Here is a 15543-nt window from a genome sequence, read left to right as displayed (position 1 = left end):
TTGTAGAAAGCTTTGGCTTCCCAAGTTCCTGAGGAATGCTGGCCCTTATCCTACCTCCAGAAGTCCTCCAGAAGTCTGGGCTGAGCCCATCTCTGGACATCTAGACTGCCTTTCAGAGTCTGGGGATCAGAGTTCCTTTGGGCCTGACACATCTTAGAAAGGATTGGTTGCTTACTCTTTCATTTTTTTAAAGATTTATTTGTTCATTTATTATATATAAGTACACTGTAGCTGTCTTCAGACACACCAGAAGAGAGCATCAGATCTCATTATAGATGGTTGTGAGCCACCATGTGGTTGCTGGGATTTGAACTCAGGACCTCTGGAAGAGCAGTCAGTGCTCTTAACCACTGAGCCATCTCTCCAGCCCCTCTTTCATTTTTCAGTGCCAGATTCCCATTCTGTTTTACAACTTGGAAGGCCTTTAAAACTTTAAAACTATTTTAAAAAGAAAAAAAAGGGGGGAGCAACAACCCAGGTTTCAGCAACAAAGCTTTTAAAATGGTAACAGTTACAAATTTTAGAAAAACTGTCTTTCTAAACAGACTAAGAACCAAATCCCCTACAACCTCCCTCTCCCCTTCAACCTGGTGGAGGTATTTCACCTTCCCTGTGATCAGTAGATCTATGTAGGTTAAGGCGAAAAAGCCACTGTTGGTCTGTGACCTCAGTATCAGTTTCTCTTTCTGTCTCCTCCTACTTCTTTTGGGAGCAAAAGCTTCCTGGTTAAGATTTGTCCTGAAGGAGCCGTAGCCGTTCCCAGGAAGTTCTGAAAGAACCTTGGAGCTAAACCAGGCAGGTAGGTGGTCATGGCAGCAGTGTTTCTCCACGAAGAAGAGGCTTGGTTTTATGGCTGATTTTAGTCCTGTGCTGAAAGGGAGGAACTAACTGGATGATTCTTTCTGACATTATAGACGTTAGGCTATGTCCAGATGCTAGAGGGAGCCAGCCTCCCAGGCTCCAAGAACAGCACTTGGGTCCTATAGCCTATAGCGCTTGCCTGCCTGGCTGTGTACAGCCCAGCATCCTCCTTCCATTTGGCCACAGGGGGTGGAGACTCAGCTGAGGCTCTGTTCCTGCCTGGTGTCTGGTGTTGCTTGGGGTGTGGAGAGGAAGGAGAATGAATGAGCAGGATCAGAGCGACTGCTGGATTGTAACACCTGGGAACAGCCGTGAAGAGCTGAAATCGAGAGAGAAAGAAATCGTAGGCAGCTGGGAGCCTTCCTCTCAGTCAGCCCGGAGCTGAGAGTGCAGGTTTCATCACACTACCACCAGGAAAGACAAAGTTCTGAACATGGGGCTCAAAGCGAGTGCGGGCCTGTCTGCAAGAAGAGAACAGGTGAGTCCCGTGCGGGTCTGTAAGGATTCAGTGTGTGATATATTTTGGTTCCTGAAGTTTCAAATGACCAGGAGTGCCATTCCTCAGCAAGAATGCCATTTAATTAGGAAAAAGTAGGACAAAGGTGTCCTGAACCCTTATCTCCCTCATGTCTTTCCGGACGACAGTAGCCTGTTGGCAGATGAGGAGGGACGGTCCTTTGTGTTTTAAGTTACCTGTACTATTGTTGAACTTCAGTCTGGGTTGGGCGGATGGTGGGTGTTTGAGGAGAACCTCGGTCACCTAAAACGTCCTCATTGCCTGGGAGATTCTTATAACACCTGGCCCTGTGTTCTCAAGTGGCTGCCAAGTCACCAGCCTGGGGAAGCACTGAGTGGAATTATAAATGAGTGATCTGAGGTTGAAGACGTCTCCCTTGTAATTTCAGTACAGCTGTAGGCTCTGTGCTCCTGGCTGAGCTCAGCCTGTCCGGGAGGTGGATTGTCTTGGCCCGTAGTTTCTGCACCATAGCGGTAGACCCTCTGAGGAACAAGGGTGTGGTTGAGGGACGGTGCCTGCTGATCCGAAACTACTTTGTCTGGCAGGGAGTTCTTTAAATAGATGTTGACAGTGGTCTGGGGTGTGTGTGTGTGGGGGGGGGTGGAGAGTGTGTGCTTGGGCCTGTGTCTTTGGAGGCTTCTCCTGCTGGAATTGCCACACAGAGCAAGGCAGGGCACCTCAAGAGCAGTTCTAGAGACAGCACAGGAAAAGCTCAGCAGGCCCCAAATGCTGAAGTGTTTCCCGGGTCTCTACATAATGACCTCCTCATAACCTTGCAGAGTTGGTTTATCTCCTCTGTCGACAGATAAGCCCAGCACTCACCCACTCAATTCAGGTCATGCATGCATAGGAAAGGCAGAGCTAAGGTTTGAACTCTGGGCTGTGTCCGATCTGATCTGCCTGGGTGGCCTCCGTTGATGGGGAGCCCAGGATGAGAAAACGGGAGCCCTGAGAGGTTTTGAGGAGTTACTGCTAACAAGGCTGATACCAGCTTCTATTACCTTGTTCCTCTGAAAACTTCCTTCCAAAAGGGGATGGGCTGTCTGCATTTGATTTCCTCATTCTAGTAGGAGTTTGTCTTTAATCTTTTCATTCATGATCAGAGGAAGCCAAAATGAAAACTCCCTATTCAGCAGGTGGAATTCTAAGTATGCAGCCCTTTGTGGGATCTGGGATGCAGGCAGGCTTCAGCCAGCCAGGTGGCTTGCTTGGGAGAGAGGTATTTTACAAATGGAATGGCCACTGAATAGATCTGAAAACCTATAACCTGAGAGAGAGGTGCAGGGGAGGGAGAGGGAGAGAGCAAGCTTTCTAGATCCTACTCAAAGTCGTTACTCTGATCTATGGAGAAATCCTCTTTCTAAAGTTGGCAGTCACGATGTGTCTCGCTCAGGCTCCCTTGGTGTCCTTTGGCACAGAAACCCTCAGGGGGTGCCCCAGTATTTGGCTGGACTCAAGTTCCGCCTAGTTTGGGGTGTGCATGAGACAGATGTGGACAGTGTAGGTGCTAGTAGCCCAGCACTGCTGTGTTTCTGGCTCCCCAGGGCTGGTGGGTATTTCCAGCACTGGCAGAGGATTGTTTGCCAGGGAGCCCTGGCCCAATCACCTGTCTCTGGGACTTTATGAGGTATTGATAGGCTCTGCACAGCCTCTTGAAGGTGGCTGGTGTTCATTCCCAGGCTGTTGAGGTAACGGTTCGATGAGCATCCCTCTGCCCATGCTCTATGATTGGCAGGTAGTGAACAGCAGAGGAGAAATACTGGTGGAGGAGCAGAGAACACAGCAAGAGCCTTCACAGCTGTCCCTGAGCTGAGCTTAGCCCCACATCTGTTCATGAACGGGAGACTGAGGCGATGTGCTCCCACCCCGAATGTCCTCGCCACTGAACAGTTTCCTCTCAGGCATTGGATTCCTGCCTTTCTGCACCTTCACCATGGGCCTGAAGAGGCTTCTGGTGTGTGTCTCTTGTTCTGCCAGTAGGAGGTAGCTACATCCTGGTGGCCCGTGTCTGTTAGGTTCTTGTCTCTTACCTGAGTTTGGGTTTCTGCAGGCTCAGACAGCTCATTTGAAGGATCACTTGAAGATCAGAATCCACCCCCACACCCTCCTTTTTTTCCCTCACCCACTGAGTCAAGAAATACTTCTGAGTACCTCCTGGGTGCCAGACACCTCTACTGGCTGATACAAGACAGGCCAGATCTGTGTGCTAGCCAAAGAAATTCACAGCAATCACACGTGCACATAGGTGAGAGACATTACAGCTGTTAATAACTGGAAAGTGGCTGGTGTGTGAAGTGACAGTGGGAAGGGCCAAGGTGGTGATAGCCCTGCCCAGGTCTAAAGTACAAGGTGCAAGTTCCATGGACACAGGCGAGGAGCATGCAAACTGAGAGACAGAGGGTGTCGAGTAAGAAAGGCCTGAGTGTTCAGGAAATGAGGTAGGCAGGGACAGAATAGTATTTGAAGAGGCTGCTGCTAGGCAGGGGTCATATCATCTAAGGTTTGCTCTGGCTTGAAAGAGATTCTCATAATTGAGGATGATATTGAACTTCTGATCCTCTTTCCACCTACTGTGTGCACAGTGCCAGCTTATGTAGTTCTAGAGATGGAACCCAGGGCTTTATGTGCATTGGGCAAACACTGTGCCCATTGAGCCATTGCCCCAGCCTGTCTTCTAGGGTCTTATAAGCCATGACAAGGAGTGTATTTTCACTGTGCATGGTGAACTGAGCCTGTTGCAATCTCTCTTACCTTAAAAGACCCGAGAGCTTCTGGTGAAGTCACAAAAGCTGAGGTAGAAGAAGCAAAGGATGTGCTTAGGGGCTGTTACCAAGGCTACAGGAGACAGAAGACGAGCCTGGTTCTTACAAGGCTGTAATCCCAGCTCCTTGAGAAGCTGAGGCAGGTGGATCTCAAATGCAACGTCTGGCTGGGCCACAGCATGAGTTCAAGGCCAACCTTAGCAACTTAGTGAGATCCCGTCTCAAGGTAGAAAGTAAAAAGCAGGCTGGAAACACAGTTTTATGACACAACACTTGTTTCGTGTTTGTGAGGCCCTAGGTTCAATCCCTTGAGTGGGGATGGAGTGGGACTGTCTGTATGTGGGCCAGGCAGGTGATGAAGATAGTGGAAAGCTGAGGGTGAATGTGGAGCATCTCTGAGAAGAAGCCAGGAGTGCTTACATGTGTATCACAGCAGAAGTTAAGATATAGACGAGAACAGAGAAAACTCTGGTGTCTGGGGACATCGTTATTGGAAAAGTACTTGCTTTGGGGCAAAGAGGGCTTATTCTCCTTCTGTTAAAACTTAGATGTCTGTTTATTGTTACCATAGTCAAGCCTCAGTCAGGTTAAACATTGAGCACCTTCTGTATTTTATGCCCCTTTCTTTTAACCCTTCTTTACATTTCATAGGAACATTTTAGGATCCCACTCGTAATGCCAGAACCAAGGCTTGGAAGAGCAGAGCAAGCTTGCTTTAATTTGAACCCAGCCCCAGCTCTGAACATCTAGGCTGACTGGTTCTCAGTGGCTGTGTTGGAAGAGATAGATTAGTGCTGAGTGGATAGCTCCCCCTTGGGGGACTGGATGGGACCATAAACTGGCCCATTCAAACCAGGGTTTCCTGGCTACAGGAATAAGGGCTGTATGCAGAGAGCCATTGTCAACAGTGGCTTATTTAAAACTCTGCAAACTTGAAAGACCATTCCGCCACATTATGGTGACACTTTCTGTTACGTGAATAAATTAGTAAAAGTGTTAAGTAAAATAAACCAAAGGAGCTTAGGAATCGCTGAGGCATTGCCAAGGAGGCAGTCTTATCTAGTCCAGGCTGGTCTGGAACTCACTCTGACACAAGGCGAGGATCACTTCTAACTGCTCTACCTCCTGAGTGTGGGCCACCGTCGTAGCTTGGTTATGGGGGTGGGGATCGAACTCACAGCCTTGCGCTTGCCCAGCAACTGAGCTGCGTCCTCAGCCCTTGAAGATAGTTTCTCCTGTTGATTACCTCCTCTCCATTGAGTATCCCAGATGAGAGCTGATGATGTAGGGAAGGCAACTTCTCATTCTTGGAGTTTTCAGTTTTCAGTTTTGAGCATTTACTAGAGCACTATCAGGTGACCCACCATCCTTAGTTCTGTTGAGACACTAAGGACAAAGATAAAATGTGCCTTAAGCCCGGAGGCAATGCTGAAATCAGCCTTAGCCTGAGGGAGACTCTTCTACAGTGTTCTGGGAGGCACATGGAAGGGTTAGAAGGTTGGGGACAGGGGACCGACAGGCTCTGCTCAGCATGCTTGATGAGGGCCCCTGCTGACTTTGGCCAGATACTTTCCTTACATTTTAAGCTGTTTCTTCTTTTTATAGCTGGGAACAGAGCCGAGTGCTGACAGCACATCTGTCACACTTCACATGCCAATGCCACGACCATCAGGAAGCTGCGCTTAGCAGTATGATCTTATTCCTTCTTAAGCATCTTCCATGGCTTTCCAGAGCTCCTTGCGTTAAAGAAAAAAAGTGGCTAGATAAATAATTGGAAGTTTTAACTGATTGGATATTTAACTAATCAGTCACTGCTCATTCTTTTTTTTGGTGGGGGTGGGCAGAGGGTGCTGTTGCTGAGATAGGGTTTCTCTGTGTTGTCCTGACCACCTCAGAACTTTCTCTGCAGACCAGGCTGGCCTCGACCTCAGGGATCCTCTTGTCTCAGCCTCCTGAGTTCTGGGATTAGCAGTGTGCACCACCATACTGGCTATGCTCATTCTATATGAATGAAAAATTCACCTTCCCCAAACTGCAAGAAACTATCAGGCCCTCCACCCTCCACTAGCCCAGTTTGTTGTGGTGCGGGTAAGCTCCCGTGAGCTGTTCTCTGGTTCTCCATGGTTCTCTGGATTCTGTTATCAAGGCTCTGCGTTTGCTGCCCACCTCTTTGGAGCCAGTCATGGTCCTTCCCTACCCTGGGCTCTTGTGAAGCATGCTTACTTACCTGGGTACTCACTCTCTCCCACCCTCTGCTCTCTGGTACTCTTCAGGTCAGAGCGGCATTTTAAGAAAGAGGACTGGATTATGTTTTAAATGGCTTGGCAGATTGCTTTCTTGGTAGCCTAAAGCGAAGCAGAAACTCCTGCATGAGGAGAGTTTCTATTCCCTTGAAACCAGCTGCCTGGCTCCTGGCAGGGCCATGCCTGCAAGGTGGGAAGGTAAGAAGGTGGGAAGTCAAGTTTCGGAACAGGTATTTCAGGGATGTGTTAGGACAGGCCTGCAAACTGTTTCCTGAGTCAGGGTAATGGGACGTGCGACTTTGTGGGTTTAAGAATCAGGAAATACTAGAGTTTTAGGTCCAAAGAAGGAGAGAACTTGGAGAACAGCGTGAGAGAACTTGGAGTTTCCAAGCTGATTTAACAGCCATCCAGCCTTCTTTGGGCAGTGGTGGGCCTGGAGCTGTGTAGGGAACACAGTAATTGACTGTGTCTGTAGACTGTGTCTACCTCTGGTGGGGTTTGCTTTTCTCCTTCAGGCCAGGTGACAGCACATGCCCTACTGGTCTCAGGTTGAACAGCATAGTCCAGGAACCTTACTCGTGTCCTTCTGTTCTGAGTGCTGAGCCAGAAGCTCTGCCAGGAGCAAGCTAGGTACGTTCAGTCAGAACTCACCACCCCAGCATTCAGGACCATTTATTCCTGCAGGTCTGTCTCCTTTCTTAGTGGAGATGTCCTGTTTTTTATTTTTATTTTAAATTCTGATATCTCATAATCTGGAGCTTCATTCTCTCTCTCTCTACATATATATATATATATATATATATATGTGTGTGTATATATATAATATATATATATATTATATATATACACACACACACACACACACAGTATGTGAGTACACTGTCACTGTCTTCAGACACACCAGAAGAGGACATCAGATCCCATTACAGATGGTTGTGAGCCACCATATGGTTGCTGGAGTTGAACTCAGGACCTATGGAGGAACAGTCAACGCTCTTAACCACTGAGCCACCTCTCCAGCCCCAGCCTTATTTCTCTTATCTGTATCATGGAAATAACGTGATCTGTGCCTCTGACCACCTTGGTTATCTGAGAGTATTGGTCAGGAATTGCTAAATGTGAGCAGTCGGAAGCTGGAAGGGCTGATGCTGAGGCTGGCCTTGTTGGCATCAAGGGCAGCGTGAGTATTACAGAAGAGAGTGTGGGGAGCTGCTCTACATGTGATCAGGCAACAGCCGTGGTTCTTTTGTTTGTTTTGGGTGTTTTGTTTTTTAACTTAACTCATCTTCCTTCTAGTGTTAGAGTGCTTGCACTTTTGAATTCAGCACCAGCACCTTGTAGCTCAGGATTCTGGAACCTGGGACTCTGAATGACAATTGATGACATGCATTGGGTTGTGGGGAGTAGAGTGGTTGCCCTTAGGGTTGATGTTGTGTTTAGAAAAGGCAGCTACTGCCTGCTGGATCTGCTCCAGGCACGTAAAAGATTTGCCCTGTGCTTTTGTCTACCAGAGGGTCCACTGGGTGATCTTATGATAGGACCAGAGACTGCTTGGGGTATACTGATCACCATACAAGTATCATTTGGCACTTTGGCCCTGGGCACGAGGGAGATGGGGTGGGTGAAGGTAAGCATTGAGTTCTGATGCTCTGCCCACAGGGCTTTCTAACCCGCAGAAAGGAAGCTGCCAGTCTCCAGTTCCTAAGGGAAGGGGGCAACAGGTGATCACGTAGAAGGCATGGGATTTACAATCAGAACCTAGATTCATGCCGTCTTAACACTCTTCTCTGAAGTTGTCTTGTACACAGCCCTCACCTTCTCCACCCTGCTTTCTCACTTAGAGAATGAGGGGCTGATGTGTTGACAGCTGAGATGTGTGAGCAAATGTTTTGCCGACTCTAAAGTGCTTCTGAGCTTCGGATGTGAGGGGTGTTGCTGCTTAATTGTTCTCCCGTGAACAAGACATTCCCCCCACTCCCAGGTTGAAAATGGGACTGACTTAGGTTTGTGTTTCTGGTAAAACCAGCTATGTGCACATAAGGTCCAAGCCTTGACTGTGATGCAAGGCTGTCTGAAGCAGGTGCTGCAGGGGGCTACTCTCATCCTAAACTGGGAAGCTCTTTTTTGGGAAGCCCAGGCTGCTGCCTGCCTGGTGAGGTCATAGGATTCCGTGGGTTGGGTAGGAACAGGAATTGAGAGGCCAGCTGTCAGGACGAGTGAAGGCTCGGTAGGGGTGGGTCTCTGGGGCGAGGTCAAGGAACAAGCAGCCTGGACTGAAGGCCTGTTAGGACCAGGGCTGCCAGATCTACCAGTGCTAAGATTACTTCAGGTACTAGGGCAGAGTAAGGGAAATCTCAGGCTGTTAGAAATTGTCTTTCTAACCTTTGTGCTATGCTGATTTAGATATACTAATCTCCAGAGAGGCCCAGTGCTCAATTAGGGGGTGAAACTAACGTCTTAAAGTCACTAAACTGAGATGATCTATTTGGCTGTGACAGCCAAAAAGGGATCTTCATTGCCTGTGTTAAGAGCTTTTAAAAGGGACCATGCCCTTTGATTTAGTAATTTTACTTCAACGACTTTAACTCAAGGAAATAATTTGAATTGGGTCAAGGGGGCATCTGTGCTCAAAGGCGTTGATTATAATAGGAGGGAACCCCTAAAATATCCAGCATCAGAAGAGTTTGGGTCTAAAGAGAAGCACCATGGGGTCAGGGACTAGGGATGCTTTCATTCCCCTGTGCCCCTGCACCCACAGCAATGCCTCACACGCAGGCAAGTTTTATGAGAAAGATTATGTCCATATGTCAGGCTCTGTTTCTCAGTAAATCAAGTGAAGGCATCGGAAGAAAGTGTTTCTCTTATGTCAGTTAGATGTGGTATTAAAACCACAATGGAGACCTTTACTTTGTAAATTGACTTGAAGATTTTTTTTAAAAAAAGAAAGTTAACATCAAATATAAAAACTGAAAAAGCAACATATTTTTATATGTAGAAAAATCACTGCCAACTTAGGCTCAGCAAGTAAGGGCGCCTGCCACTCACCCTGATGACCTGAGGTCAATCTCTGGGACCCATCCACATGGTAGGAGAGAAATAACTCCTGACAGTTACCCTCTGACCCCCACATGTGTGCCCTGGTACATGTGTCCCCCCCCAAAAAAAATTCCCAAACTACCTTGGAAGGAGATTTCCAGAAATATAATAATGCTACCAGTGATTTTTGTTGTTTTTATAAAAATTTGAACGCAACTATGATTTAGTTCTTGGGAAATCCTTTCTCAATCCATCACATTCTCTTTTGAGAAAGGAGATTGATTTATTTGTGAAACAAGCTAGCAGCCTCCAGAGCCAGCTCCCCATCTTCTGAAGTGTCAGGCAGTCTTTGTCAGCACACAAAACACCTACACACTGGCCGAATCTGTCAGCGTGGCAAGGAAGCGGCCCCTCCTGACTTCAAAGGGGCGATGGAGGTGCCTGTGTGTTGGAACCGTGCGGGTCGGGTCGTGTTGCAGAGACATGCCCGTACGTTTATTATCCCTTCAGTGAACTGAAGACCTTTGGTAGCAGTGAGAAGAATTTTAAGAAGATAGGACCCGCAGGGTGGGTGGTTAATTCTTAGCATTCTCTCCCTAGCATGCATACAATTTGGAGAAGCTGTTGAGAGCGTTGCCCGTTTTACTTCATTCTTGCATCAGCTTGTACTATCTTAAAGGCTTTCCCCCCTCCCTTTAATATTTCAGCGTACTGGAATTTAGTGAGATCTGTCTTTAAGGTATTGTATTTTCATGGGTGTGGTGACATACCACTGCAATCCCACTATATACAAGGCAGAATTAGGAGGGCTGTCCAAAGTTTGAGGCCAGCCTCGTCTGCATGGAAGTTCCAGGGCAGCCAGAGAAATGTGGCTAGACCCTGTTTCAGAGAAGAAGACCAACGGGACACTTAGGAGTCAGAGGCAAGAGGATCAGTATGAATTTGAGGTCAGCCTGGGCTACATGTGTAGTGAGTTCCAGCCAGCCATGGTCCCCCTTTTCTGAGGAATGTTTGATGGCCAGGGTCCCTGGGCATACTGACCTTTTTGTCCTTGTTGTCCCCTCATTGACTTCTCATCTCTCCTCTCTCTAGCCACAACCAGCAGACTACAACATTCAGGCATCCTGTGACTGGACAGTTTTCTTCAGAAAACAGTGAATACGTTCTGCGGGAGGAGTGAGTACTTTTTCTTTTCTTAATGTTCTCTGTACTTGGGCAGTAGAGCCCCAAAGCGTGAAGATATGAGCCCAGCACCTGGCCTGCTAGGCTGTTTCTACTGTTTACGTTTGCTTGTTTTGTGTCAGGTAGAGGGGGCTTGGAGTGGCTGCATTGATTCAAAGTGAGAAGAGTTTTATTTCTGTCTTCACACGTCTGGGGAGATGCTGTGGGCAGGGATAGATGCTTGTAGGATGTGCTTGGTGGTATGATCAGCGCCTCCTAAAACTCCCTGTCTCCTGAAACATCCCCTTGTGTACTAGCATGCTCTGACTACACTTCTCACCTTGTGGGGAGATTTTAGAACTGGGATTGGGCACAGAGGCCCCTGCAGGAATTCCTAGGTCCTTGCCCTGAGCAAGGATTTGGACAGAGATACTGCACAGTAATAGAAGAGTTTAGTAAGGGAGAAAAGCTTTTCCATGGGTAGAAACAGGCCAGAGCTGGGAAAAGATCCACAGCTCAGTGGCAGAGGTTCTATACAGAGGACCAGAACTGTATAGTCCAGTATGGTGAGCTTTGGGTCTTAGTACAGCCCACATTTTTTTCTTTGCAGAGAGGGCTTCCATTCTTCATTCTTCGTTTCATATGTTAGTTTGACTTAATTTCCACCCTACTCTCTTGCTATAATTATACATATACATAAACTCTAGGGGTATCAAGTAGGAACCCAAAGCCTGAGTCCAGAGGAGAGGAAGCAAATCCTTGCTTATCTCAGTGATCTTCAGAGAGAAAGCCCTAGTCACAGGCTGATACGGTGATTCTAGCTGTAGTCGATCTTTGCTTCAGAGACACCAAGCCTTCTTTACCATCTCCTCTGTAGGATCCCTTCTCCAGCACTGTTACAGGGCCTCCTTGCTCACGATCGGATCATCTGTACTGTTCTTCTGAAGCCTCTTCCTGATGCTTTCTGGTTTTCTTCAATTATCAGGATGTGTCTGGCCTTTTGTGGCTGTCCTAGTTTTATTCCTGTAGCTGTGGTAAAACATTGTGACAAAAAAGCGACTAGTGAGGGAAGGGTTTGGTTCAGCTTACAGTCCCAGGTTATAGTCTGTTATCACGGGGGAGTCAAGTCAAACAGCTAGTCATAGCACATACAGTCAAGAACAGAGACAAACTAATGCATGATGATTGCTTGCTTGTGCTCGGCTTGATTCTCCACTCCTAACATAGTTCAGGACCTTCTCTGCCTAGAGGATGGTGCTGCCCACAGTGGGCTGGCTCTTCCTGAATCAGTTGACTTAAGATAGTCCCCTGTAGACATGCCCACAGGCTAACCCAATATAAACAACTCATTTAGACTCTCCTTGTGATTCCAGGTTGTGTCAAGTTGACAAAACTAATTATCACCGTAGCTAACTGGTCTACCTGAATACAAGGGACATGGAACATCCAGGAATGTGATTTCCATATCTGATCCTCAAGCACAGGACATGCTTTCTTCTCCTTAGTGCTGGGGTGGCTCGATAGCTTTAGGGAAGAGGACAGAAACATTCCTGAGCAATGACGGCAGCTGGCTGGCAGCAGGCTGTGTACACCAATCCCCACATTCTGCAAAGCATTTCATGTGGAGGTGGAGCCTGGGTTGAGTGAGAGTGCACTTGCTTTGGAAGCTCAGAAGTCCTCTGTCACCAAGGGGACCCTCACTTAGCCTTCCCTTCCCTGTGCCCAGTGAGCTTTATCTGCTCTCCCATTTTGTCATTTGTGTATTTGGATAAAGAAAACATTGGTTGGAATTGCTGGTAATGTTGTGAGTGGTGTTTGAAGACAGCTCTAAAAGAGATCTGAGGGGTTGGGGATTTAGCTCAGTGGTAGAGCGCTTGCCGAGCAAGCACACGGCCCTGGGTTCGGTCCTCAGCTCCGGGAAAAAAAAGAAAAGAAAAAAAAAAAAAAAGAGATCTGAGCTTGCTGAAGGTAGGCGGTTGGTCCCTTACTGAACCTTGGCCCCTTTGCAGAAGAGCCTTTATTTTACGGGTTTCAGGACAAACTCCTCCGAGACCGGTGCAGATTGTTGGCTTAGGTGGGAATCTCCTGCTGTCTCCTGCTCCTCCGATAGCTACATGTTGATAAAAGCTGGCAGCCAGAGAGGAGAGTGAGGAGAGGGCTTTCCAGCTCCAGAAGGAAGCTGTCCCATGCTCACCCTTGGGGTTCTGGCCTGTGAGAGTCTTGTATGTTGCTAGTGGTGGCTGGTAAAACCAGCACCTTCTCTCCAGACACTGATAGTCTTGGGCTAGCTTTGCCTGTTGCATTTGGTTGCCATGGCAGCAGAAAAGATGAGGAGAAATGCAAACACCTGGCAAGCAGATGCAGAAACTTGACTGGCTTTCCTCTCTGGATTTTCAGACAGCATTTGTGGCAGTCACAGGTAAGGGGAGGCATGGGGATGGGGTCCCTTAGTTTACTCAGGGCCTAGCGGCAGATTTTGGTGTGAGTATTTTGAAGGGCCTTGACATTGGGAATGCAGTCATTGCCACATGACACCCACATCTTTGGCTCTTCTCTGCTGGCCAAATCTGTAGCCGTGGTGGCTTTGCAATGTGGAAGGGAAGCTGTTGTTCGAAAACAGAAGTCTGCTTTCTTCCTGTGACTCCTCTTGTCCAAGTCTTTTGCACCCCTCCCCCTCCCCCTCCCCCTCCCCCTCCCCCGTCTGGGAATCACTCTGATTGCTATTTGACAAATGCTGTAGTTTGATGAGAGCAGTGGCTGCTTCGTAGATCAGGCAGGAGGAACAGACAGGCTGGAAGGAGGCAGATTTCAATGGGAGCATCTCAGAGGTCCATGTCTCTCATCCTGTACAGATAGTCATGGAATCTGGAGAGGGTAAGGGACTAGCCCAAGGCAGTCCAGCTTGAGGACTCTGAGGCCAATGCTCTGGCAAGGGTTGGGGGCACAGTTGTCTGGGCTGTCTTTGTGCCAGGTGAGGGGGTGCTGTTTGGGCTCCTTTCCAGCCTGTCTTTAAGGAATTGAGGGGGACGGGAAGAGCTCATAGTGAGCTGTAATGGAATGAGGCTGCTGTTGCTGCATTGAAAACCCACGTCACACAGCCTCCCCCGGGGGTGTTGGGGGTTGATGGTAAGCGTTGGCAGCCTGTCTCCGTCTCTTTTTCTGGGAAGACGGATATGTAGGTGTCCCTGCCTCTTTGGGACAAGAGCTAATTCACTCTCATTCATTCTCTCTCTCTCTCTCTCCCTCCCTCCCTCCCTCCCTCCCTCCCTCCCTCCCTCCCTCCCTCCCTCCCTCCCTTCATCTTCATTGTAGATTGTGCTCCTTAAATGTGTGCTTGTGTCACAGCCCTCCACGCAGAACTCAGCTGAGTTCTCTTGTCTTTGGAATCCTTGAGCACGCAGCCCGAAGTTGGGGGTCCATTTATCTAGAAATTCATTGGATAACATTAACTGAGTTTTTTTTTCAATGCTGGGGATCAAACTGAGGGTCTTATCCATACTAGGCAAGGACACTATCACCCCCCCAGCTGTATCCCCAGCCCAATAAGGTTTTTTTTTTTAAATTTAATAATCAATTTCTGTTTCCCCTAACCTGAGTTCCCACTGTTGCCTTGACCACTTAGGGAAACGCCTGCTATAGTTTTTATACTTTGACTAAAAAAGTCGCAGGTAAGGTGTTGCTAAGCAACCACAGTTGTCTGAGCTTTCCGATAATAAAAATAAACTGTGAACGGGATTTAGGTTTTGGGGTCTCCAGTGGTGACACAGGAATGGTCTTACAGTACCTCCTGGCTCTCAGAAATTCGTTTTCATGTAAGAGCTGCCTTGCAAAGGGAGCGGTGGTTTTCAGCCTGTTTTACAAAACAGAAACTAAGGCACAGAGAGCCGACTCGTACAAGAGTCATAACATCAGAGCTCAGCTGAAATCCAGTCATCTCTGTTCTTGCCCTTCCTGTTGTCTCAGGCCCCCTTGGTTTGGAGTTGCCCTTGTGGCTGATGTAGGCAAGGTCTAATTATGTCTTACAGACCTTGGGACTTGGCACTTGGAGCTTGGGAATCGCTCTGTGGCAGACTCACCCAGTTCATTGTTTTTAACTTGCTTTTAATTTTTGCAACGCTAGGAACTTAACCTGGGTCTTCATAGGCGAGCCCTCTATTACCTGCCACAGCTAAGCTCTCCTTTTCTATGTAAGATGGAGTCTCACTAGGTTGCCCAGGCTTGCTATGAATTCACCCTATAGCTTTGGACTGTCAATTCCCCTGCCTCAGACCCCTGAAGTAAGCCCAGGTTTTAGAGCACTGCTGCTATCTTAGGCAAGTCTGTCTGGGGCTCATCTACAAAGCAAGGTTGATAAACCTAGCATGCTCATCGTGTAGCTGAGAGGACTCAGGGAAAGCACCTGGCACTTAGGGACTCAGAAGGCACTGCACTGTCCCACCATGTGCTGTATTATATGCCCCTGTCCCTCACAGCTCGTTTGACCCCTGTCTCTTGTGACTTGCAGAAGGGAGAAGTCTTGCTGTGATAGCATGCCAGTGCTCAGAGCAAATGGCTTCCAGAACTTACAGTTTTTTGCCCTGCCTGTCAGATCATGCACACTTTGTCTTGAGGTGCAGAGAAAACCACTTTATGGCTAAGGCCAGGGTAGAATTGAGCCATTTTCCAATGGGCTTCCTCCCAGCTGATTTTGTCTAGTCTTCATTTCTTTTGTTCAGTACTGACAGGAGGCAGCTGAGCTCAAAGTCTTGCTCACTGTTTTGAACTTCAGCCCACACCCCTGCAGTAAAAGAATCTGCATTCATGTAGCTTAAGTGAAGGAAAGGGAGGTCTTTGTTTCAGCCATCCCACTGTACTGGGAATTCAGACTGCACAGAAACCCGGCAAGCGGGCTTACAGTGAATGGATTTTATGTAGGGACACTAATAGTCTGAGCATGCAGGTTCCGTGGTCTCCTCTGTGGGAT

The 15543-nt window shown here is 48.0% G+C and overlaps 1 protein-coding gene across 24 annotated transcripts in view; it reads left to right on the top strand.

The window, feature by feature from the left end:
- Nucleotides 1-15543, top strand: part of Plekha7 (pleckstrin homology domain containing A7) — a 183300-nt gene that overhangs the window by 103476 nt on the left and 64281 nt on the right. For 23 of the 24 annotated variants that reach the window (XM_063279498.1, XM_039101146.2, XM_039101141.2 and 20 more), the window contains one exon: nt 10512-10595. In XM_063279498.1, the coding sequence (XP_063135568.1) occupies nt 10512-10595 (84 nt within the window). Of the gene's footprint in view, nt 1-721; nt 1340-10511; nt 10596-15543 lie in introns of those variants that run through there. The other variant, XM_039101153.2, reaches the window with a different exon arrangement.

The sequence above is a fragment of the Rattus norvegicus genome, chromosome 1 (assembly GCF_036323735.1).
Source record: "Rattus norvegicus strain BN/NHsdMcwi chromosome 1, GRCr8, whole genome shotgun sequence".
Taxonomy (NCBI): Eukaryota; Metazoa; Chordata; class Mammalia; order Rodentia; family Muridae; genus Rattus; species Rattus norvegicus.
The sequence above is the reverse complement of the archived record's forward strand: the minus strand, read 5'-3'. Positions and strand labels throughout refer to the sequence as shown.